Source organism: Rhipicephalus microplus, chromosome 1, assembly GCF_043290135.1.
Source record: "Rhipicephalus microplus isolate Deutch F79 chromosome 1, USDA_Rmic, whole genome shotgun sequence".
NCBI lineage: Eukaryota > Metazoa > Arthropoda > Arachnida > Ixodida > Ixodidae > Rhipicephalus > Rhipicephalus microplus.
Genome location: NC_134700.1, coordinates 24477168 through 24500496, shown reverse-complemented (window position 1 = coordinate 24500496; position 23329 = coordinate 24477168). Strand labels below are relative to the sequence as shown.

The 23329-nt window shown below is 44.5% G+C and overlaps 2 protein-coding genes across 19 annotated transcripts in view; one reads left to right on the top strand and one right to left on the bottom strand.

Annotated features, from left to right (window-relative positions):
• Positions 1-23329, bottom strand: part of LOC119178046 (uncharacterized) — an 831732-nt gene that overhangs the window by 5326 nt on the left and 803077 nt on the right. The window contains exon 27 of one of the 12 annotated variants that reach the window (XM_075869278.1): positions 1593-1742. The exons of the other annotated variants lie outside the window; for them this stretch is intronic. Coding sequence (XP_075725393.1) covers positions 1593-1742 — 150 coding nt within the window. Of the gene's footprint in view, positions 1-1592; positions 1743-23329 lie in introns of those variants that run through there. 12 annotated transcript variants of the gene reach the window in all.
• LOC142767526 (uncharacterized) overlaps positions 1738-23329 on the top strand; it is a 75920-nt gene continuing 54328 nt past the window's right edge. Inside the window, exons 1-9 of one of the 7 annotated variants that reach the window (XR_012884958.1) lie at positions 1738-5401; positions 13652-14231; positions 19249-19341; positions 19455-19699; positions 19827-19976; positions 20078-20238; positions 20326-20402; positions 20507-20625; positions 22344-22599. Coding sequence is in view for 1 of the 7 variants with exons in the window: in XM_075869355.1 (XP_075725470.1) it covers positions 22594-22599 (6 nt within the window). In the remaining 6 variants the exon portion in view is untranslated. Of the gene's footprint in view, positions 14232-19248; positions 19342-19454; positions 19700-19826; positions 19977-20077; positions 20239-20325; positions 20403-20506; positions 20626-22343; positions 22600-22728; positions 22907-23329 lie in introns of those variants that run through there. The other 6 variants (XR_012884967.1, XR_012884971.1, XR_012884957.1 and 3 more) reach the window with 6 other exon arrangements.

The following is a 23329-nucleotide window of genomic DNA, read 5'->3' as shown; positions in this document are numbered from 1 at the left end:
AAATGCAGAATTAAGAACAATGCAAGCTGATATCATCAATGCCACTAAAGTGAGCGCATCAGCAAGGGCCACTTATACTTCTCGATTAAAGCAAATGAGGACATCTAATATTGAAACCGTGTTTTGAATGACCTTCTTCTATAAAACAAAAGCTCGTGATAATAGAGACCAAAGTTCTTTATCTTATTTTTTGAACATGAGTTTTTTTTTTCTTTTTGAAAAAGCTTGCTTCTTTCACTACCTTTTCTTACACTCCCTGTAGGCGAAAAATCTTTTGGAGAAGTGTGCCCAGGGCCTGTTCCGATATTTGACAGAGTTTTGAAGTTTTTGTATGCAATAGAAAGCGTGCCAAGACACATCAAGATTAGCAAACTTTTTTGTTTGTGCCGAATTTTCAATTTTTTATTTTTTTCCTTTTGAGGACACGATAAACAAAGCATTGATGTAATTCACAGTAATGTCTACTAAAGCCAGCAGGAAAAATTGTTGACACATTTATAGTTCGGGTTATATTTGGTCGATAAATCCGAAAATATTGCGGTGAGCAAAGATAGGATGCCTGTGTCGCCCCCTTCAATATATATTACGGTGCGTGAGAGTGCTTTTCGGAAATTAAAACTTTCATTTCTGTAAACTTAACGCATAAAAAAACCACAGAAAAATAAAAAAAGCCGCCTGAATTTTTCACAGGGGGAACTCATGTAAATGCCTCGCAGAGTTATGGGGGTATCAGGTGAATGTTGTGTAATTGGGTATGGTTTGGAAATGCTTAAACGTTGTTTTGTTCTTATTAGTATTCTTATTTATTTAGTGAAAGAGAAGTGTTGCCTTCAACGAGTAGAGGGACGCTGATGTTGGGTTGTGCACCCCTACTACTTGAAGATACTGTTGCTTCCATCACATCTACTCGAGTCAGGTCAAGCAAAAGTAAAGTAAAGACGCCCTTCACTTAATTCTTAACGTGCTATCTAGTGCCTACATATACGAGGTGGCCAATGGACGGTTGTGCAGCATGAGCAGTCAGTGTTGACTAGCAGACGCTGCCTGCATCGGCCTAGCGAGGCGGGAGGGGGGGGAAGCGACAGTTGGCACGAGGCGTGAAACGTGAGCATATGCAGTGGGGGTGTCGACAGCATCGATGCCTGATTTCCTAATAAATGCTCTGCATTTAAGATATCTATAGGACAAGCATGTTTGATATCTCATGGAATCAACCTCCTTAAGATTTGCTTAACTTCGAAATGCACAATCAGCATTTGGCACTGTATCATACACTATGTGGCTCGACCAGCTTGGACTAGCTAGCATGACAGTTGCGTCTACTGCATGCCACTGAATGCTGCCCCCTGCAGGGGTCGTCATGCACAATAAGACAAAAGCAGCGTTGAACACAAAGTAAAAAAGAAAGCAATGGCAACACTGGGCAAGGCCTGCCACGTGTAGCTTCCAGAGGGACAAAAGGAAAGTGCTTACAGCGATATGTCATAGGTACAAAAAAGTCATTCCACTCAGGAGCATACTTCAGGGTTTTAAGACAGCAAGTTGCAGCAGAAAGAAAGCGCACTTGCTGGTCCACAGTTATGGCGTTGTTGTCAACAGCAGTGGCAGCCTGGTATCCATGCAGTGTAGCCAGGTTGTACAACAGGTGCATCTCCCACGAGCACCCGCACCAGGGCGACCACAAGCAGGATGAGAACCAGCACAGTCTCCATTGTGCACAGGCCGAGTACCACACGAAAGGCCTACGACCATTAAATTAAGTGTATACTTCAAGCAAATGTAATTGTTGTAACATATGTTTATGCTCTTAATATCTGCGTTTTTAGCTTTGGATCTGTGTAGTAAAATAAGCCAATGCTATCTTATTCAGTCGGCCATGATCGAAACGCAATGCAAATGGCTATGACATTCTTCTTATATTATTATTCATGTTTTTCGCTACAACCATAGCACACGAGGAATGCTGCCGTAAACCTACAGTGAAGCATTGTGGCTTTAGTTGTAGAACGTGAATAAGCAGGAGAACAAGAATGAACGAAAGTATGCCCAAGGGGGTGAAATGAAAAAAAAATTGTTTACTGTACACTTCAGAAGCGTGATGTTTAGTTCACAGAAGTGACTAATCACTTAGCGAGTCAGTACAAATGCCGTTCATATAACCGTTTGAACTAATCTTGGTCTTTTATACTGTAAGAACGTGTCAGATAGACGTTCTGATCTCACAAAGCACAAAAAAAAACACATTAAATGTGTTAGCTACAGTCCGGCTCATTTCGAGAAGCGCGGAGACACTGAAATCTGCACTTCTAAACAAGAAAACGCAGACAGATCCCAAACATTAATTATGACACGAAGAATTACATGGCAATGCACCGTCTTCCAGTGTGATGTAGCAGTCTGCCTTTGCACACCAACGTTTTCGGACGCAAGATGCTGAGCTCTCTGAGAGCGGGTTCAGCGGCCATGTCTGGCCGTGCCACCAGGCCTGCTGATGCCCTGCCAGGTTATCAGTACGTACTACCGACTGTGCCATCAGGTAAAACTATGAAAGACTGTTATTGCACTTTGACGTCGCTGGAAGGCCATACCATTTTGAAGATCTTTGTAAGCCACTGCAAGAACTAGGTGTGCTGAAAGACGTGACCGGTATAGGACTGTTCCAAATGACACACGTGTGGTTGATCAAGCTACGAACGTGAGAAGCAAAGGAAGTGATGGTGACCACTGGAGGCCTGGAAGCGAAACGGCGATTTCGCGCCGTCATAGATACGGTACAGCGATATATCACATTGAAAGTGCACTGGGTGCCATTTCATGTGACAGCTGTGGTATTGGGGTTTCGGTTCCAGTTTTGGAACCGGTTTTCTGGCTGCCAGGGGGCGCAATACATATCTATACATAGTGATGCTTATCTGAATATAAGGAGTTTCTGCTTGGCTACCGGCTGCTGCATACTTTTTGTTGGCCGGCGCTTTGGCGCCGTACCCTGTGCTCTCCATGCATCATGTCCGACGCATGATACTACAACAGCGGAGGTACAGAAGAAGGCTTCTGACCACTACGGGGAAGTGAAAGAAGTACCTCAAGAGGAATAGAAGGTACGAGGTTTTGAGCAGCCCAAGTCCACCACACGAACTGTGCGGATGACGCTCCAAGAGGACTTGACACCGGACTCGCTACCCCTTTTGTTAAAGTTTTTTGGTGGCTCAGTGCTCGTTGTAGTTCTTGGAAGAGCTCAGATTTGCCTTCGATGCAGACGTGAAGGACATATTCGACAAGACTGTAGAGTGCCGAGGTGTGCTCGGTGTTGAGAATTCAGTCATAAAGCACAAGACTGCGTACGCACATATGCATAAGTAACTGGCCACAGGCAGCCTGAAGAAGTGGGCCATGAACTGATAAAAGAAGAGGTAGCGGAAAAGCTGACAGTGCCCCCGAAAAACCAGGCAAAAGAGCGGTCGACTGACATGGAAAAGGTGGAAATGCCCGCCATGTTGACACAGGAGGCTACAACAGAAAGGAAGCAGGAAAGCAGAAGATTGAAAGAAGAAGAAAAGGCATCTCCTGCATCGCAGTATTAGACCAAGGCCACGACGTGCTGTGTGATGATTTTAACATAAAAACGAAGATGCCATATGAGACGACCGATGAGACGGGCCCCGAGATGCTGGCCATGCCTGCCAAGCGGTGCTGAAGGGACACCACCACCGTGGATGCTACTGTTGAGAAGGCTCTGGCGGCCAGTGCTCAATGTCTGGAGCTGCAGTGGATGGTGGTCCGGAATGACAGGGACAAGAAAGGCAAACGGGCCACGGAACAAAGGTTAGCGTTGCTCACCCATGAAGGGGAGGCAATGCAGTGACCAACACGGCTGGCGTTGTGGGTGTCCGTGCAAGCTATCGTGCCTGCGCAGATGCTCGGTTTGTGAAAGTTACTAATGGCTGGTTGCTGTAACGTTATTTAACTCTTGCTGATTAAAGTAAATGCCTCGCTAACTCTATTGCACGTCAGAACGCTCAACGTTGGAGGTTTCATTTCGAGACGCAAGCAGCAGCAGCTACTACGTGTGATGTTAGCGAAATAGCTAGGTATTGGCCGCGAGATTGAGCATAGTCGCCGCCTGGCGGTTAGTGGCTGACACAGTGAAGTGTGGATTGCTCCGTGCGTCCTCTCCTAGCCACGTTATGTTTCTATGAGTGCGTACGTCATGCACGATCTCAAACTGTGGTTTGTCCGATCATGTCAGCTTGAGTGTAACTGTTTCTACGTATGTCTGAAACGACAAACGAAAGCACTTGGTCTTGCTCAGCTGCTAATGCATTGTAAAAAGGTGGGCGAGTGCAACTTTCCAGAGTGCTGTTTACTGTCGTCGTACCCTTCATTGACCAGAATAATTTCAGAGTGGGTGCCGCTTTCTGTTTCAAGCACTACACAAAATGCTCTAGGTATCCTCTCAAACATGAGGACTATTAAATGGTGTGTGAATGAAGCATTTTATCACAACCCAATTGTCCCCTTCCAAAAAAAGAAGGCTCTAGGCCATGCACTTGCATGCTGTTGGAAGGTGTACAACTATGATAGTGTAGCTTATTGATCATGCTAGGAGGCTTAACTGTGGTATTCTTACATAAAAATATTGCTATCACATAAACTGTGACACGTCGGCACTTTAAACTGTACTTAAAACAAAGTTACTGAGCGCAATCGTGTGCTTAGATTTAGGAACTCTTTAAAGAACCCACATCTTAAAAATTAATTCAGACGGCATGCCTTATATATAATGTCGTATTTTTCACTAAAAATGTCATCTTTTTTACATTGTCTTCAGCGTTTGTGCGGCATTGTTAGTGACCGATGGAAGGAAGTGGTCAATTTTTGTCTGAAAAAAAAAGCAAAACAAAACATGCTTGCCCCATTAACCAGGCCTTTCTTGTAACACTGTCATGCACATAATTCATTGATGAAAGGTTTCTGCTGAACTCTTGTATAGGATTTTTATAATTTTGCTGGTGCAAACATGGGCGCACACATGGTAAACGCAGTGTAGCGCAAATCGCAGTCAGCCACTTAGCTTTCCTGACTTGACTTATCGACTGTCCCACATTTCATGGTGGACAGAATGAGAGAGAAAAATTCGCAAACTTAAAAGTGTGAACGGTGGTACTGAACCAATTGCACAGATATGCGGGCTTTCTGTGGTCTTTCTCTCTTTTCTTTAGTATGCAGATGACAAAGATGTGAATAAGTTGTTCAGTGACGCTACAGTAGTGCGTAGCAGGCGGAACACAAGCTAACCATGTAGCACCAACAACACAGCAGAGGCGAGCATGATTCAGTGGGAAAGCGTGAAGAAAGTCACCCATGGCAAGCATCCCTATGAAAGGCAGAACGCACTTTATTGGTGAGTAATGTAACATTGAATAGGCGTTGTGCACCGATTCAGTAGAGAGAAGCGTAGATATGAACAATAAACTGTAGTCAACGCATTTTATCTGTCGACAATCGGCTCAAACCGCACGCAACGAAGCGCCGCTGCATGTATTTGGATACGCGGCGGCACGTATCCTAATGACCATCTATCCACACTTTCGCGGGGCAGTGCTGCCACCTATAGCCCGATCTGTTAGCAAATATTGGCGGTTAAGGAGACGAAAATAGAAAACAAGAGCCGGATGGACGGTATGGCGGCACAGTTTAGTGACCACTATGGGGAAATGCTTTCATTGATTGCCCTATAGTGACCACTACAGGGCAATAGGGAAATGCTTTTATTAAAAATATTGCATACTATGCGACTGATCGACAGTATCGACATTATAAGCATTTTCAGGGCAATAGCCATGCAAGGTTAAATAGAGGTTAAGTGTTTCAAGAGATTGCCACACTGTGTAACGACTACAAGGTGTTGAACATAACACGCAGTGACTATTGTTTGGTTGCTTTTACAATAAAAAAAAAATCACCAGAAAACCAAAAGTGAAGTGGGAGACAAGAAAATTAAACACGAGGCTCTTAAAGGATGATAAATTTATAAAAATAGTGACAACAGAAATTGTTAAAATGAAGCAACGCTGTCAAAGAGAATGGGTCAAGTGATGGGAGGAGTTCAAAGAAGCCACGAAAATGAGTGCCATAGAAAGAGCTATAGAAATACATTTCGTAGACGCAAAGGAAAATGTAATTAAAAAAAACTGCTGCAGAAATAGTTAGCGCAGAAACGGCATCATCAGGTACCTTTATGAAAGAAATAACCGAAACAAAAATTAAGATTGAGATGAAGTGGACCTATTGGCACCAATTAGAAATTTTTTTTGTTCCCATTGAGATCTTCAATTGGTTACCATTGACTCCAACTGGGCTAGCCATTATGAATCAAATAGGCCCAGATTGGGCACCCCCTAACCAAGTGAAATTTAGGTTACCACTCAGAACAGACTATTAATTATTAAACAATTTCCTTTGTAACTTGCTCTTATACATTTTCATTTTTTCTTCAGCCATGGCTATCGCCCTTATCGCCTAACTGTTGTTACTGTGCCAAGCAAAGCTTGTAAATTAACGTACATATTGTAGCAATGTTGAAGGACTTGGGGGGTATAATAAAATGTATTTATTAAAAGGGCGAACCTGTGTCCACAACTCAAAGTGACTATGGCCGTAGAGCTACGTGTCAGTCGAACACCAAAGATGTCCTTCAGCTGCCTTCTTCTTTCTTTCCATGAGAAGTCCAGAGCGCGTGGCGCACATCAGCTGGGTCCAGCTGGGTGCTCGTGCCATCATCGTCTCTATGTAACACAAGACGGCATGCATGTGTGTCCCTGTGCGCGCGGTGATGGGCGCGTTGTTTGAATGCAGGCAAGATGTCGTGGCATAATCCCTCTTTTCGTACGTATCGTCCCGATGTGTCAGGCAATAAACAGATTCCTGGTAGGCGTCACTGGTTTTCCCATGATCTTTCATAGTAAGGCTTCATCCGGACTACATGTACAACCTCTGTAGAGTTGCGGCGTTTTGAGCTCCCGGGTCGAGCGGATTTGATTTGGTACGTAATTACATTGCTTACATGATGGAGTACTTCATAAGGCCCGAAGTATCAGCTAAGAAGCTTTTCAGAAAGTCCACAGCAATGCACTGGTGTCCATATTCATACTTTGTCACCGGGCTGATAATGCGCTTTGGTACGACGCTAATTGTACCGATAGGAGTCGATACGCTGTTGGTCGCGTATTCCGTATCTCGTCATCTGTCGTGCTTCCTCGGCTCTTTGCAAGAAGTCGTCTAGGTCGGGTGGATTGCTGCTTTCATCACTCAGTCGTAACATGGCATCCAGTGGAGTGGTGACTGTTCGGCCGAATACAAGTTCGAATGGTGTCACTCACGCTGTTTCTTAAATGACTGTATTATATGCGAACGTGATGTAGGGCAATGTTTCACCCCACAGTTTATGTTCGACGTTGACATACATTGAAAGCACATCAGTCAGAGTTCTGTTCAGGTGCTTTGTTAGGCCATCTGTTTGAGGATGGTAAGCCGTAGTTCTTCTCTGGTCTGCATGGGTCATTCGCATCAGACATTTCATGAGGTCTACAGTAAAAGCTGTGCCACGATCTGTAATTATGACGCTGGTTGCACCATGCCTGAGGACCATGTTGTTGATGAAGAACTTGGCAACTTCAAAAGCTGTTGCACTGTACAGTGAGTCAGTCTCAGCGTAACGGGTGAGATAGTCCGTGGCTACGACTATCCACTTCTTGCGTGCAGTCGATGTCGGAAACAGGCCTAAGAGATCCATACCGACTGGTTAGAATGGGGCATTAGGCGGTTCTATTGGCTGGAGGAGGCCTGCTAGTTTCACGGATGGAGTTTTGCGTCTTTGACACGCATGGTAAGTTTTCAAACAGTGCTAACAGCCTTGGCCAGTAGTACTTCAGATGAATTCTGGCGAATGTACGGCTGATACCCATATGTCCAGATGTTGGCTCATCATGACATGCGAGCAGAATCTCGTCTCGTAAAGATGCAGGTACAACGAGTAAAAACTTGTCACCATGGGGCTCGAAGTTTCTCTTGTAAAGGACCCCTTCTCGAAGACAGAACGAAGGGAGCCCTCTGGATTAAGCACGCGGGACTTTAACGTTGAATCCTTCAACACACTGTATAGGTGACAGCGAATCGGGGTCACTTTGTTGTTGATGAGCAGTTTCTGATGCCTGGACGATGCCTAGAAATGGGAAGTCTTCTTCCTACGGCTCATTTGTCTCCACTGGTGCACGTGACAGGCAGTCGGCATCGCTGTGCTTTTTCCATGATTTGTATACCGCAGTAATATCATACTCTTCTAGCCTAAGGCTTCATTTTGCTAGTCGGCCAGAGTGATCCTTAAGATTCGCCAGCCAACACAGGCAATGGTGGTCATTGACTGCTCGGAATGGTCTACTGCAGAGGTATGGCTGAAGTTTACTTATGGCCTAGATCACCGCGAGACACTCCTTTTCGGTTACAGAGTAGTTTGTCTCAGCTTTCAAAAGCTTGCGGCTGGCATACGCTAGCACTTTTTCTTGGCCATTTTCACGCTGGACTAGAATGGTATCGAGGCCGACGTTACCTTGCATCAGTGCGAACTTCAGTTTGGCAGTCTCATCGAAGTGGGCGAGGATTAGAGAGGTTTGCAGGCGTGTTTTTATCTCATCAAACGCTTCCTGTAGTTCACTTTCCCACATAAAGGGCACGTCGTATTTTGTTAGATTAGTAAGTGGTTCAGCAATGTTCGAAATATTTTCCACAAACCACCGAAAGTATGCGCATAAACCCAGGAAGCGACGCACTGACTTCTTGTCTCTGAGTGTCGGGAACTTCACAATAGCAGCTGTCTTTTTAGAATCTGGACAAACGGCTTCGAAGCTGATGACGTGTGTGAGGAATCACAGCTTTTCAAAACCAAAATGGCATTTTTCTGGCTTGATGGTCAAGTCTGCTGAACGAATAGCTTCTAATACTGTGATGATGATATATGGTGCTTTTTGGCGCAAGGGCCATTTGATGGCCAAAGAGCGCCAGTTCATGCGACAAGGAATGTGGACAATGATTGTGATTAGCGGCTGTATAAGGGCCATAAAATTCCTCGCGGTAAGGCGGGTAAAAACATACAAGTAATAAAATCATGACCATGCCGTGAAAGGTGTGTGTGGTGTGAATAGATAACAAAAGTTGGTGATAATAAAAAACGATGGTGTATATGTATGGCATTAGCACAAGTGCCTCACTGGTTCATACCCTTGCGTACAAGGGCCGTGAGGCAAGTGCTTTCCTGTGTAGCCACCGCAGCAAAAACCTCCCTGGAGAGGTCGAGCTACGGGATGCCCGGGTATATGATATGAAAATTACGAATTTCTTTTAAAAACGCTTACAATGATTTATGACTAAAACGCGGTTCCCTACCAACGAACATTGCAGGGTGTAAAGGTATATGTTGTCGGTAGGGTAATGGAAAATGCTGTTTTCTTATAGTTTCTAAGTGTTTACACTGGATTAACACGTGAAGGACGGTCAATGGTTCACCGCATCTGTCACACAATGGTGGGTCGCCACCAGACAAAAGATATGTGTGTGTCGTGTATATGTGTCCTATCCTGAGTCTCGTTAGTATAACCTCTGTATGACGCGATTTTGATACTGGCAGCCAATGACCAAGGTGTGGCTTGATAACGTGTAGTTTGTTTTGTGTGTGTGTATCCCACTTGCTCTGCCAGTAGTCCCTGAGTTTTCGTTTGAGAGACGGCTTAAGATCAAGGGCCGGGATTGATGTGGGTGTAATGGCGGTGCTTTCGTGGGCGGATGCAGCAAGCTGATCTGCCATCACGTTGCCTTGAATCTCACGGTGCCCTGGCACCCAGCACACTACAACACGTTGGTTGAGTGTGTAGAGTGTGCATAAAATAGAGTAAAGTGAGACGAGGACAGGGTTTTTTTGTTTTTTAAGACTGTGCAGAGCCGTTACAACACTGAGGGAGTCTGTATAAATTACTGCTTTTTGTATTTGTAGTTGTTTGATGTGTTTAGCTGCCACAAGTATCGCGTAAGCTTCTGCTGTGAAGATACTTGTGCTTGGATGTAGAGGGCCAGCATCCGAAAAGGATGGGCCGACAGCAGCGTAGGACACAGAGGAGTTGGACTTAGAGGCATCTGTAAAAAACTCCGTACGTGTGTATTTGTGTTGAATTTCCAGGAAGTATGTTCGGATATGGGCAATAGGCGCATGTTTTGTAACTTCTAGGAACGACACATCACAGTCTATAATCTGCCACTGCCACGGTGGCGGGTATGCTACAGGAGCCATTAAACTGTGTTCAAGTGACACTCCAGTTTCTTCAGCTAGACCCTTCAGGCGTACTGAGAAGGGCTGCCTCATTGAAGGCCTGTTTTGGAACAGAATGGAGCTCGACAGATCATTAATAGTAGAGTATGAGGGGTGCTTCTTGTCTGCTTTCACCTTCAGGAAGTATACAAAGGACATGTAAGTTCTCTGCAGATGAAGCGACCACTCATTTGACTCAACATAAAGGCTTTCTACGGGGCTGGTGCGAAAAGCACCCGTAGAAAGGCGGATGCCCAAATGGTGCACGGGGTCCAGCATCTTCAAAGCACTTTGAGTCGCAGACTGATAAACAACGGCCCCATAATCTAAGCGAGTGCGAATGAGGCTTCTATACAGGTTGATGAGACATTGCCTGTCACTACCCCACGTAGTACATGACAACACTTTTATAACATTCATGGCTTTTAAGCATTTTGTTTTTAGATACTTGATGTGCGGTACGAAGGTCAACTTGTTGTCCAAGATTAAGCCTAGGAATTTATGCTCCGCATTGACAGACAGACGTTGACCGTTCAGTTCAATGTCAGGTTCCGAATGCATGCCTCTCTTTCGAGAGAACAAGACACAGGTGCTTTTTTGTGGGTTAAGTCGAAATCCGTTTTCATCAGCACATTTGGAGACCTTGTTCAAACCCAGCTGAACCTGCCGCTCACACATTGCCAAGTTGCATGACTTGAAGCCAAGCTGAACATCGTCGACATATGTACAATAAAACATATTGCGGGGGATGGACAAGTGCAAGGAATTCATTTTGATAATAAAAAGTGTGCAACTAAGCACACCACCTTGTGGCACGCCTGTTTCCTGGACAAATGTTCGGGAGAGAACACTGCCCACACGGACACGGAATGTTCGGTTTGACAGGTAACTTCCAATTATGTGAAACATTCTTCCGCGCACACCAAGGTGGGACAGGTCTCTTAGAATTCCAAAACGCCATGTTGTATCATAAGCCTTTTCGATATCGAGGAACACAGAGAGAAAATATTGTTTATGGACGAAGGCGTCTCTGATCTGTGCCTCAATACGAACAAAGTGGTCTGTGGTGGATCTACTTTCTCGAAACCCGCACTGAAATGGGTCGAGCAAATTGTTTGTTTCTATGTAGTGGAGTAAGCGGCAATTAATCATTTTTTCAAATAGCTTACAGAGGCAGCTTGTTAACGCTATAGGTCTGTAACTTGATACAGTAGAGGGATCCTTTCCCTGCTTCAAAATTGGAATTATAACAGCCTCCTTCCAGGAGGAGGGGATCACACCTGAAAACCATATGCGATTATAAAGAGAGAGGAGGGTTTCTTTAGTTACGGAGGGTAGTTCCTTCAGCATCGCGTACATTACGTTGTCAGAACCTGGGGTAGATGTATTACAGCAGTTGAGTGCTGTTCGCAGTTCTGCTAAGCAGAATGGTGCATTATATGCCTCATTTCTTGGGGATTTTCTTTCTAACTTTTGTTTTTCTATTCGTGCCTTGTAATTCTGGAAGGATTCGGAGTAGTGTGAGGAGCTCGATATGTGTTCGAAATATGTGCCAAGAAAGTTGGCTTGATCCTCCAAGCTTTCCCCGAGGCTATTTACCAGTGGAAGAGAATACGTTTGTTGGCCCTTAATTTTCTTTACCTTATTCCACACTTTTCCCTCATCTGTGTACGAGTTGATACTCGATATAAACTTTCTCCAGCTCTCTCGTCTAGCTTGTCGACGCGTTCTCCGTGCCTGCGATTTGACCCGCTTGAAATTTTCCAGGTTTTCTGCTGTAGAGGAATCGCGAAGCAACGCCCATGTTTTGTTCTGAGTGGCCCGTGCTTTCCTGCATGCGTCGTTCCACCATGGGACTCGCCGTTTAGAAGACATGCCACTCGTTTTGGCAATACATTTAGATGCGGCATCAAGTATAAAAGCTGTAAAATACGTGACAGCATCATCTATGGTCAGGGCAGACAGCTCAGTCCATGTCATGTGTGTAAGAGTTCTATACCCTTCCCAATCAGCTGACTCAATCTTCCATCGAGGAACCTGCAGGGGTAGTTGATCTTTGTTCGGCGCACTCAGGATGATTGGGAAGTGATCACTCCCATAAGGGTTTTTAAGAACGTTCCATTTAAAAACAGGTAAAAGGGACGGTGATGAAATGCTAAGATCTATGGAGGAGTATGTGTTGCTTGCAAGGCTAAAATACGTAGGCTCCTTCATATTTAAAAGACATAAACTAGAAGAGAAAAGGAGCTGCTCAATGAGACGTCCTCGCGCATCACAGTGAGCATCGCCCCACAGGACATTGTGTGCATTAAAATCACCTAGAACCAGAAATGGCTCTGGGAGTTCATCTATTAGTGATTCCAGATCACGTCTGTGTAGCTGTTGATGTGGTGGTATGTACACAGAACATATGGTAATAAGTTTGTTAAAAAGTACAGCTCGAATGGCCACTGCCTCCAGGGCCGTTTGGAGCTTCAAATGCTGGCATGCTATACTACGATCGACTATAATGGCTACACCGCCAGATGGTACAACAGGATCCTCCCTGTCTTTTCGGAAAATAATATATTGTCGTAGGAAGTCCTTGAGCTTAGGAGTTAAGTGCGTTTCTTGCACACATAGCACTTTCGCGTTAAACTTACACAGAAGTTCTTGGACATCATCTAAATTTCTAAGTATTCCCCTTACGTTCCACTGTATGATTTTGTCCATAGTGGAAAAAAAAGGGAAAAAGTGCTGTGTGCAAAGAAGACGGGGATTAACTCATTTTACAGGGCCTTTGTCAGGCCCTGTAATCGGCGTTCTGTCCTTTTTGGGGCGGTCGAGCGAAGCTCGCCGCTCCTTCGGCGCTTCCTGCGCCGTTTGGCTTGAACTGGTGTCCATAGCCTCTTGCGAGGCACTGGACACCCGCTCTAAAGAGCGATCTGTGCGTCGCTTAGACTTCGCCTCGATCGACGAAGTCTTTGTCCCCACCGAGCTGGGGGTTGATGGAGCCCCCTTGGCCTCGTGATTGCCCTGGCTGCTTCCAGAGCTTGTAGAGGTCACTGGTGTGGACAGGCTGAAAGTGGGCAGAGCAGCGCTGGCTGCTCCCGCCGCAGGGGCGTGTGGCATTGGCCTCGGCACGCTATAGGCGTGGTCCGGGCAACTGCCAAGGGCCTTTGTGGTGCCGCCCCTCGTTGCACCACTTCGGCAAAAGGTGTTTTTAGTGCTAATGATAACGAGACTCGTTGTCTTGCTTCCCTGAATGTGATATTTTCCTTAACTTTTATAGTTATTATTTCTTTTTCTCTTTTCCAGGCTGGGCACGCTCTGGAGTATGCGGGGTGGCTACCTTCGCAGTTTGCACAGAGGATCTCGTCATGACTACATTCATCAGCACTGTGGCCGGTTGTGCCACACTTAGCACACATCAGCTGTCCTCGGCAGCTCTGGGATGCATGACCAAATCGCTGGCATTTAAAACAACGCCTCGGGTTTGGAATGAAGGGTCGGACATGGAGTTTTACATAGCCAGTTTCGAGAGTCTCGGGTAAAGTGGTTGAGTTGAAGGTGAGTATCAAGTGCTTTGTTGCTATTTCATTGTTGTTACGTCTGATTTTGATGCGCTGGACTTGTATTACACCTTGATCCTTCCATCCATCAAAGAGCTCTTCTTCACTCAGTGTCATCAAATCTTCGTCCGATACCACGCCCTTCACTGTATTCATGGTACGGTGTGCGCTCACAGAGACAGGGATGTTACCAAAGGCCACGAGGTGCGAGAGTTTATTGTACTGTTCCTTGTCTTTTAATTCGAGAAGCAGATCTCCACTTGCCATCTTCGTGGCCTTATAACCGGTTCCAATGGTCTCTCTCAAGCACTTGGCTACAAGGAAGGGTGAGATTGCTCTAGCTTTTGTAGATGATTGTTCGCAGTGAAGGACATGGTATTTTGGAAAAGTTTGTTTGTTTTTGGGCCAAAGTAGGAATGTTGCATCGGTGCGTACCCTTTTCGAAGCACGATCAGTTAAAGAAGGGGTCGGGGATCCCATGAGAAAATGTGTATTTTTCGGTAACGGCGCCTACCACCCACCACGGAGTCCAACGAGGGGACGTGGCAGAGCATGTGGGCATGTCTGCGCAACGCCAGCAGTACGCAGTTACTATAACCCAATATGGTTTACCCTAGTTTGGATAGCCACACAAGGTTAACCCTTGCCGCCAGGAAAAATTGGAAGTAAAATGAAGTGAGGAGAAGACAGGAAAGATGTAAAGTGAGAACAAAAGACGAAGATACAGGGAGAGAGAGATAGGAAAAGGCGACTGCCGATTTCCCCTGGGTGGGTCAGCCCAGAGGTGCCGTCTACGTCAAGCCGGGGCCAAAGGGGTGTGTTGCCTCTGCCGGAGGGCCTTAACGGTCCAATCACCCAGCGTCGGCTCAACCCCCAGGATCCCCTTTTCCTCGGACACGGCAAAGCCACGCACGGCTAGGCGTGGGAGGGAGTAGAACTCCCCCGTTAGCTCGGGTCCGTGGTGTCGCTACACACCAAACGCCTACTTGCGCAGACGCCCCTGCGGGAGCTTCTAATACTGTGCGGGGTCACTCTAGATGCTGGTCAAATGTAACGGAAGATACGACAACGTCATCCAAGTAAACTAAGCAGGAGTGCCATTTCAGTCCCGCGAGGACAGCACCCATCATTCTCTGAAACGTCGGTGGCGCTGTGCACAGGCCGAACGGAAGCACTTTAATTTCATAGAGGCTGTCTGGGGTTATGGATGCCGTTTTTTCACGGTCGTGCTCATCCACCTCAATTTGCCAATATCCGCTCTTGAGATCAAGGGAGGAGAAGTATTTTGTACTCCGTAGTCGATCGAGTGTATCATCGATACACAGAAGGGGGTATACATCCCGTTTGGTTACGCTGTTTAGTTTCTGATAGTCTACGCAGAATCGAAGGGTGTTATTTTTTTTTTAACAAGCACTACGGGAGACGTCCATGAACTGCTGGAAGGCTGGATCACGTTCTGAAAGCATCTCCTCTACTTGTTTCTTAATTACGTCTCTTTCCTTTTGTGATACTTTATAATGATAACAAGTTCATACAAGACGATATTAACACTATCACTAACTGGTGTGATGTATGGCTGATGCAACTAAATGTTTTTCAACGTAAAACAATGCGTGTAACTCGTAACAATGCCCCTCCACCAAACTATTATCTTAATAACATTCCCCTAGAAGCCGTAAAATTCTACAAGTACCTTGGCATCTACATAACCTCAACACTTTCCTGGTCTCTACACACTGATAAGTTAATTAGCAACACTAACCGCATGTTAGGATATATCAGGCAAAATTTCTATTCTGCTCCTTCCTCATTAAAATTAACCCTATATAAAAATAATTAGAAACAAAATTGATTACGCATCATCCATCTGGGACCCCCATTCCGCCATCTATATTCAATCGCTTGCTATATTCAATCGCTTGAACTAATCCAAAATTACGCCGCTCGTTCCATTTATAGCAATTACAGCTGAACATCTAGCGTAACTTCCATGAAAAATTCCTTACTACTTCCTCCCATCTCATCTTGACGTAAGTGTTTTCACCTTGCTTAATTTCATAACTTATATTTCTACAATTCCTACCTGTGTGAAAACCTTTTATGATCTTCTTACATTTCTTCTCGCATTGATCATGTTCATAAGGTTGGGATAATGCACTGCCATACCAGAACCTGTCACAAATCATTTATTCCCCGCACGTCTCAAGAATGAAACCACCTTTCCGGCACTATTGTTTCTATCAAGGACCTCTGAAAGTTTCGCATGGCCATTACGGACATCATCGCTCCAGGACTTGACTGACCAATTATGTCTTGTATTACCTAGCCACTTTTGCTGCTTTGTTTTTGTTTTACTTTTGTAGGTATTGTTCACCACTCCCCTCTCTAATACTTCGATCCTGAGGGTAAAATAAAATGAAATGAAACAGCGAATAGATCTTCCTTCACACCATGCATGAGGTGGCGCAGCTTCTTATCATCAGTCATATGCGAATCTGCACGCTTGAACAGGCGGATCATGCCCTCGATGTGCATTGCGACACTTTCGTTGGTGAGTTGGTTTTTCGTTTCAAGCGCAGGCTGCGCTTTTTCTTTGAGATCCGTGCTGGCATAAGTAGCCAGAGTTTATCGTCGAAATTCATCCCAGGTAGTAAAGGAGGTTTCATGGTTCTCATACCACGTCTCTGCAAAGTCCTCTAAAGCAACGTATACATGGCGGTGCTTGTCTCTCCTGTCCCAACCGTTCAAACTAGCCACTCTTTCAAAGAGGTTCAGCCAATCTTCTACGTCTCCATACGAGTCGTCATGAAATACTAGTGGCTGGTGAGGCTGATTGATCACCACGTGTGCCGGTGTTACCTGGCTTGTCATGGTAGAGGCGTCCATTGACTGAGTTCCCCTTGGCGTGAAGTGGAGTGGACTGAATTTTGCTGAGCCACCTCGAAGACCGCGACTGGTCCTCTGATGCACAGGTGTCAGCTCCACAGGATCAACTCGCTGGTGGTCGGGGCTACGCTGTCTTGCGTTCCTAGGGCTTCGATTCATTACCTCGCACCTCCACCAGAAATGAAGCGACGTTGAAGAGCTTGGGGTATAATAAAATGTATTTATTAAAAGGGAGAACCTGTGCCCACAACTCAAAGTGATTATGGTCGTAGAACTATGTGTCAGTCAAACACCAAAGATGTCCTTCAGCTGCCTTCTTCCTCCTTTGAGAAGTACCGAGCGCGTGGCGCACATCAGCCTGGTCCAGCTGGGTGCTCGTGCTATCATCGTCTCTGCGCAACACAAGATGGCGTGCATGTGTGTCCCTGTGCGCGCGGTGATGGGCGCGTCGCTTGAATGCAGGCAAGATGTCGCGGCAATATAATCAGCTAAAACCTATACGGTGGCAAGGCTTAAAATAGGACACAAAAAATGACAACCTTGTAATCAAACACAGAGTTTCTTTATGTTTTTGAAAACAATGTTAGCAACAGTCTGTTTCGTTAAGCCAGCCGGAGTAGGTGCTATAGCCATAGCCAAAGCTGCTTTGTGTTCCCGTATTTGGCGTGTAAACTCATGCTACAGTGCAAGAGGTTTGTTGTTTTGTGCATGCTATGTTATTTGATGCACTCATGATAACGCATGCATACGTGTGCTTTGATCGAGGATGACCGCAGATGTGTGGTTGTCAAAATTGGCAATTCAGAGGATTTAAGGCTGATGTAGATTTCGGGGCAATATTCTGCAGTGTGAAGTGTACAGAGAAAATTGCAAAACGCAGTTCTATTGTGCCAGAATTCTGCTTCTCGAAGGTAAACTAGCTCCAAATTAGCTGCAACCTTTCATTTCTGTGTGTGTGTGTGTGTGTGTGTGTGTGTGTGTGTGTGTGTGTGTGTGTGTGTGTGTGTGTGTGTGTGCGCGCGTGCGTGCGTGTGTGTGTGTGCGATTGGCTGCACGCCGCCTGTCTCATTTTTCGTTGATTGTTACCCACATAATTGGTGTTTAAGATATATAACCTCAAAATGCTAATGTTACGCAAACAATCGGTGTTTAGGATAATCTCAAAAAGCTATGTGCTGACTAATATTTCGCATTGCTGTGCCACACTTCTCTCTAAATAGATGGGAAAATGAAAAAAAAACATACGAAAAATGGTGCCTATTTATTTTAAGAATAAATTATGGTACATCTATGCACAATTGTTAAAAAAACAAAGCTTTCATTGTTGTTTCGGTCGTTCTCACACGTACACATGAATATTTTGCGTGATCGTGCCGTGCGTAGTAATGAAAGCCTCGAGAAATTTCGCCATGTTGGCGCACATGTGCACAGGGACGAGTCAGTGGTAGCTTTTGAAAGTTCCCATTCGTTATGATAACTCTGTTGAGCTGCTACTCAACTAAAGTCACCAGAACCAGTGATTGTTACCCACTGAATTGAAGACATCACACAATGCTGCGGTAAAACTAAAAAATCAATTCTTGAGCAAGCTGTAAATACTTCTTTTTCTCTTTGGTGGTAAGCACTTACATTTGTATAAATATACGCTGGTGAATCTTGTAAACCTAGCATTTTTTTTTCCTTCTAACTAAAACTTGTGATAGTTTGATGTTCTTTATGTATATTAACTGATGTTTATTGGGTGTGCCCACGAAGTTATCTGTCATAACTTATTGTATGCCCACATGCAGTTTTGTTTGGTGTGACCAGATTGTTTAAGAAGAGAAAGACTTCTCTACTCTGTATATGTGTATATTTACAGTGTCTGTATAGCTACATATGTATTATGTGTAATTGATATTTCCCGCTTCTGTCCATTACTTTTCTCATTGGACCCTACACTAGCCTCAGGCTATGGGTCCTATCAGTGTTTGTAAACCTCATGTGACAAATGATAATAAACGTTCAATCAAAATAAAAAAAATCAAACCACAAACATTGTATTTGCATGCCAACTCGTAAAGTGCACGTTGTGCGGTTGACCTGCGGATATATTTCCCATTAGAAAACTTTATTGGGCTATGTAACCTCAAATACAGCTGGGGAACATGCCACAGACTGCATAGTGTCACCAGCTCACTATTTCTCACCAAGATCTGCAAACACATATTTGATAAGTTATTCTTGCACCTCCCAAGCTATTATCGGTGATATTGGTAGTTTAGCCACTCACAGTATGATGATCAAAATGTGATATCCTTACCGATTCTATACTTGAATGCTTGTCTAATTTTGTGTGGAAATGCTATATCTGCAAAACGGGATTCGAATTTGCGAGCTAAAGAGTGCTCCATGTTCGGTGCATCATAGCAGGCTGCTGGCATAATATCAGCATTACAATTTTTTTTTTTTTTTCAGAGTGTGAGGATGATCTTACAACCAAAAGGACGGATGAAGGTCTGGAAAATCCCTGACGGTAGTGACACCAATGAAAGTTATCGGAGCATTAAGGCAAAGACATTTTTCTCATAGCAATGATGGTTAATTCTTTTTTACATTTTATTTCTTTTTTACACTTTTTTACAGAGTGTCGTATTATGTGATCAAATTTGTTTTTTTCACAGACACCAACAAAAAAAAATGAAACAGGAAGAGCCCAGCAGTGCATTGCTGGTCCTACTAGCATCATGAAAAAAAAAAAAAAAGCTAAGGCAGAAAGATCATGCTTAACGAAGCAGTCAACTGTCCCCGGCCGAAGAGCAAGTGGCCCGCCTCACCTCGGCTGTTAAGTAACAAGGTGAAGCTTTTAGGAACTGCGAGCTCTGAATATACAGCTACAGAGTTAGCTGCTTGATGCACTGCAGGCAAGGTAAAGAGGTCTTTCATGTGCATAAAGAACATAGTAGAGTAAGCAGTGATTAGGATTTGCCAGAAGTATGCTTCATTAATAAAAAATAACCAGTGCTCTGATGTGTTTTACATTTCTCTTGGTGCAGCCACGTCACAGGCATCTGAATCACACAGGCATCTGAATCAAAGACACCTCGCTGCTCCATCACGGGCATTCTCTGCAGTACAGACACCACCGCGTGTCACTGTTCCACCGCCAGAAGCAATCTGGACAGGCGCCGCAGCTCCCCAACACAGTATGCAACTTGCAGTTTATGTGTTATGCTTGAACTTGTAAGCTCGCATATTTTGTTCTTGCAGGGGTTTATGTAAGTTTGTGATTTGTATTTCTTTACAGGCTGACCTTGGGAGTGGTTTTAAAATATCGGCCTCAGCTTGGCAGCAGCATAGTCTCTCAATATTTTGGTGGCAGATTGAAATCAACTCCAAGGACTTTTGTTAAGGGACTTTTTACGGCTGCTTGGAGTTTGGCAGACTTGCTTAGATGATCTCTGCAAGGTAACTACAGTTAAGAAATCTTTTTTGTTTTTTTAATCTGTTGTATAAGCACCTTTGGATTTTTCTTTCTTTTCTTACACTTTGCAGGAAGGCATTGTATAAACGATTTTCTGACCATTCAAGGAAGAAGCCATTGTTGCTATGAGAAGTGTTGGTCATACGTGGTGAGTGAAGATAACTCATCACATCTAATACTTATTCACCAAGTTTGGCCAGTGAAACTTTATATTATTTGCTTGTGTGTGTATTTCTCACTTTTGTTTGATAGAATGTTAAAGGAAATACTAAGAAAAATGGACTGTTTGCTGAAATGATACCTGTGGCTTTCAAACAGACGAACCGCTTCATCATCGAGAAGCTGAGTGACATAGAAAAGATGTCCAAAAGGTTTGTAAGCTGGTTAATTGCACTGTCACATTCATAGCTTCAGCATACTCAATCATGATTACACTCCCTCACACTCACTCATACTCATTTGAACTTAATGAGTATGAACATGAGTGAGTACTCTGAGGGTGAGTAACAGTGAGTATGAACATGAGTATGTTATGCTCATGAGATGATATGTTCTTCAGTGTCAAGGCTAATCTGGGACTTGAAATCCTACCTGGTGGACAAGTTGCAAAGCTGTATTTTGTGAATGTCTATGACAGGGCCCTTGAGTACCTTGAAAAGTGGTTTGACTTCGAGAACTCCCGGTTTAAGATACTCGCCGAATTGGATCTGCGCAAAGGTGCACCCACTTTGTTGATGGTAATAAATGCGGGCAACCATTTTGGCGTTGACATTTAAGAGGAAGGGGACGAACTCTACCCAGAGCTTTGTCTTTTGAAGGATGCTCTGCCTGGACTTGTAAAATGTGACGAGAAATGAAGCTCGATGTGGCTGAAGTTCTTAAAAGAGGCAAAGTGCTCCTTCTTGCACAACCTAATGGAGCATGTCTACTCTATTCCCTGCAGCAATGCCTTCGTGGAACACGTCTTATGCGTGATGGGAAACTTGTGGATGGATGAAAGAAACCAGCTAAGCATCACAATAGTTAAAGCGGAACTTTGTGTGAGGTATAATTTGGTGTACAGCTATGAAGAATTTATAAAGATGGCGAGGGAAAACTAGAAGCTCATCCGAGCCGCTAAGTCGAATTCTAAGTACGTATTCAAGTTCCGCGAATAAGAGAAGGCGAGCACATAGGATTTCTATTTTTCTTTTATGCGTTGTGAGTGTACTGCACATTATTGCAAGTGCAGGTATACATGCATTGTATACGTTTTAAAGGAGCACTCAACAGCTCAGAAAAAATGACCAAAACATCAAAAATCTACTCGGAAGACACGACTATTCCGGTAATTATTACTTTATTACACACCTTTTTGAACAGTTGGCCGTATTTTTGTTTGCGTGCGGCATATGTACGCCAGCACGAGCACCGCGGCTGAATGGTGCACGTGTTCGTGTCCCTTACCTCCCTTTCTCTACCTCTCCTTTATATCTCGCTCTCTTCCACAAAGACGTTGAGATGTTACGCCTTCCTTAGGGGCTTTATACCACCTGGGAACATTGTTCGCTGCAGGAGCCACTCGTAGTGGTTTTAGGAATCGTAGTGGGGGCTGAGCGGGTTGAAAGACACGGGCGACGAAATGGAATGGTTGGCACGCCTGTTTCAGGCACGGCTGTTCGAGGAAGTTGAAGGCCTGCTAGTTCAAGGCGCGGCGGTTTGTTAAAAAGGCAATAAATTCATCATTTTCTGCAAGTTTCTGTCTAAAATGAAGGCTGTGTCTACGGATTTCAGCACCCAATTTTTTAGTTTGGCTGAAAAACTCGGCGGCAAATATTTTGTTCAGCATGCGTAATAATCTAACGCTCGTTTTCAGTGCAAACATTGTAAGACTTATAACATTTGTGCGCTTGCCACCAGAGACTAATTGATTTTCTCAGTGCTGTGTTTGTACGTACGTGGACATATTATGTTGATGTTGAAGGTGGGTACAATGAATGTCATTGCATGTCGAAGATTTAACATGTACTTTGTTTATTTTCCACACAACCTCATCTTCGTGACCCCCCGCTGATGGGCCCATTTTTTTTTTTTTTTTTTTCTGGGAAAGGTGGCAACCCTAAGCATGACGCAAGTGATCCTGTAGCTATCGCAACGCATCTTGCAGCAACCGTTATCTACACTTCAACTGGGTATGAAATATTGACCTCGCCGCCTCTGGTACAGGGTCCAGCTTGGCAGGCACCATCAGCATCGACAGACGTCATCACGGCAGCTATAAAACTGCCAGATCTGTGCTGCTTGTTTAGTGGGCTCGGTGGCAGTGCCGTTAGAGTGTCCAAAACCCGCTGCTATTCACCATGCAGGTTAGTTCATCTCACGATTTATTTCCTAAAAGAACGAACAATTACCTGTTGGTACAGCTGCCAAGCCCCCGGTGTTTGTTCTCAATGGTTGGTGAATGTATTGCTGTTGTGCGTTTCATTCTGCTGCAGCTGTTGGGCAACACTGAACAAAATCCTGGTCCTGATTCAGCAGCGGTGGTAGCTGAACTGAAGAAAATATCTACTGGGCAAGCTAAGCTTATCTCGGAAGTACAAGAGCTTAAAAGTCAGCTACTAGCAACCTATAACACCCTGTCTGAACTCAATAAATTCCAATCAAATGTGGAAACCAATTGTCAGCAAATCGAGCCTTTGAGGCAGCAGCTCGGAACAGTGCAAACCAACACCGCTGAAACGGCTCGTCAAGATTGTAACCTTGAAACCTGTCTTCATGAAGTGGAGAACCACTCTTGGCATAATAATTTGATATTTTATGGCATCAATGACACAAGCAAATCTGAGTCATTTGCACAGGCAGAAGAACTAGTTAATCGACTATGCTCTGAACAAGTAAACTTTTCCTTAGAGTCAAAGGAAATTGAGCGAGCACATCACCTTGGTCGATACTGTCCGGATCGCAACCGGCCAATAATAGTCAAACTTCCCTTTTTGAAAACCAGGGAAGCCATATTGTCGAATGGCCGTAAGTTTAAAAATACTCCTTACAGTGTGGGTGAAGATTTTTCTAAAAAGTACAGATCGCACACAAACA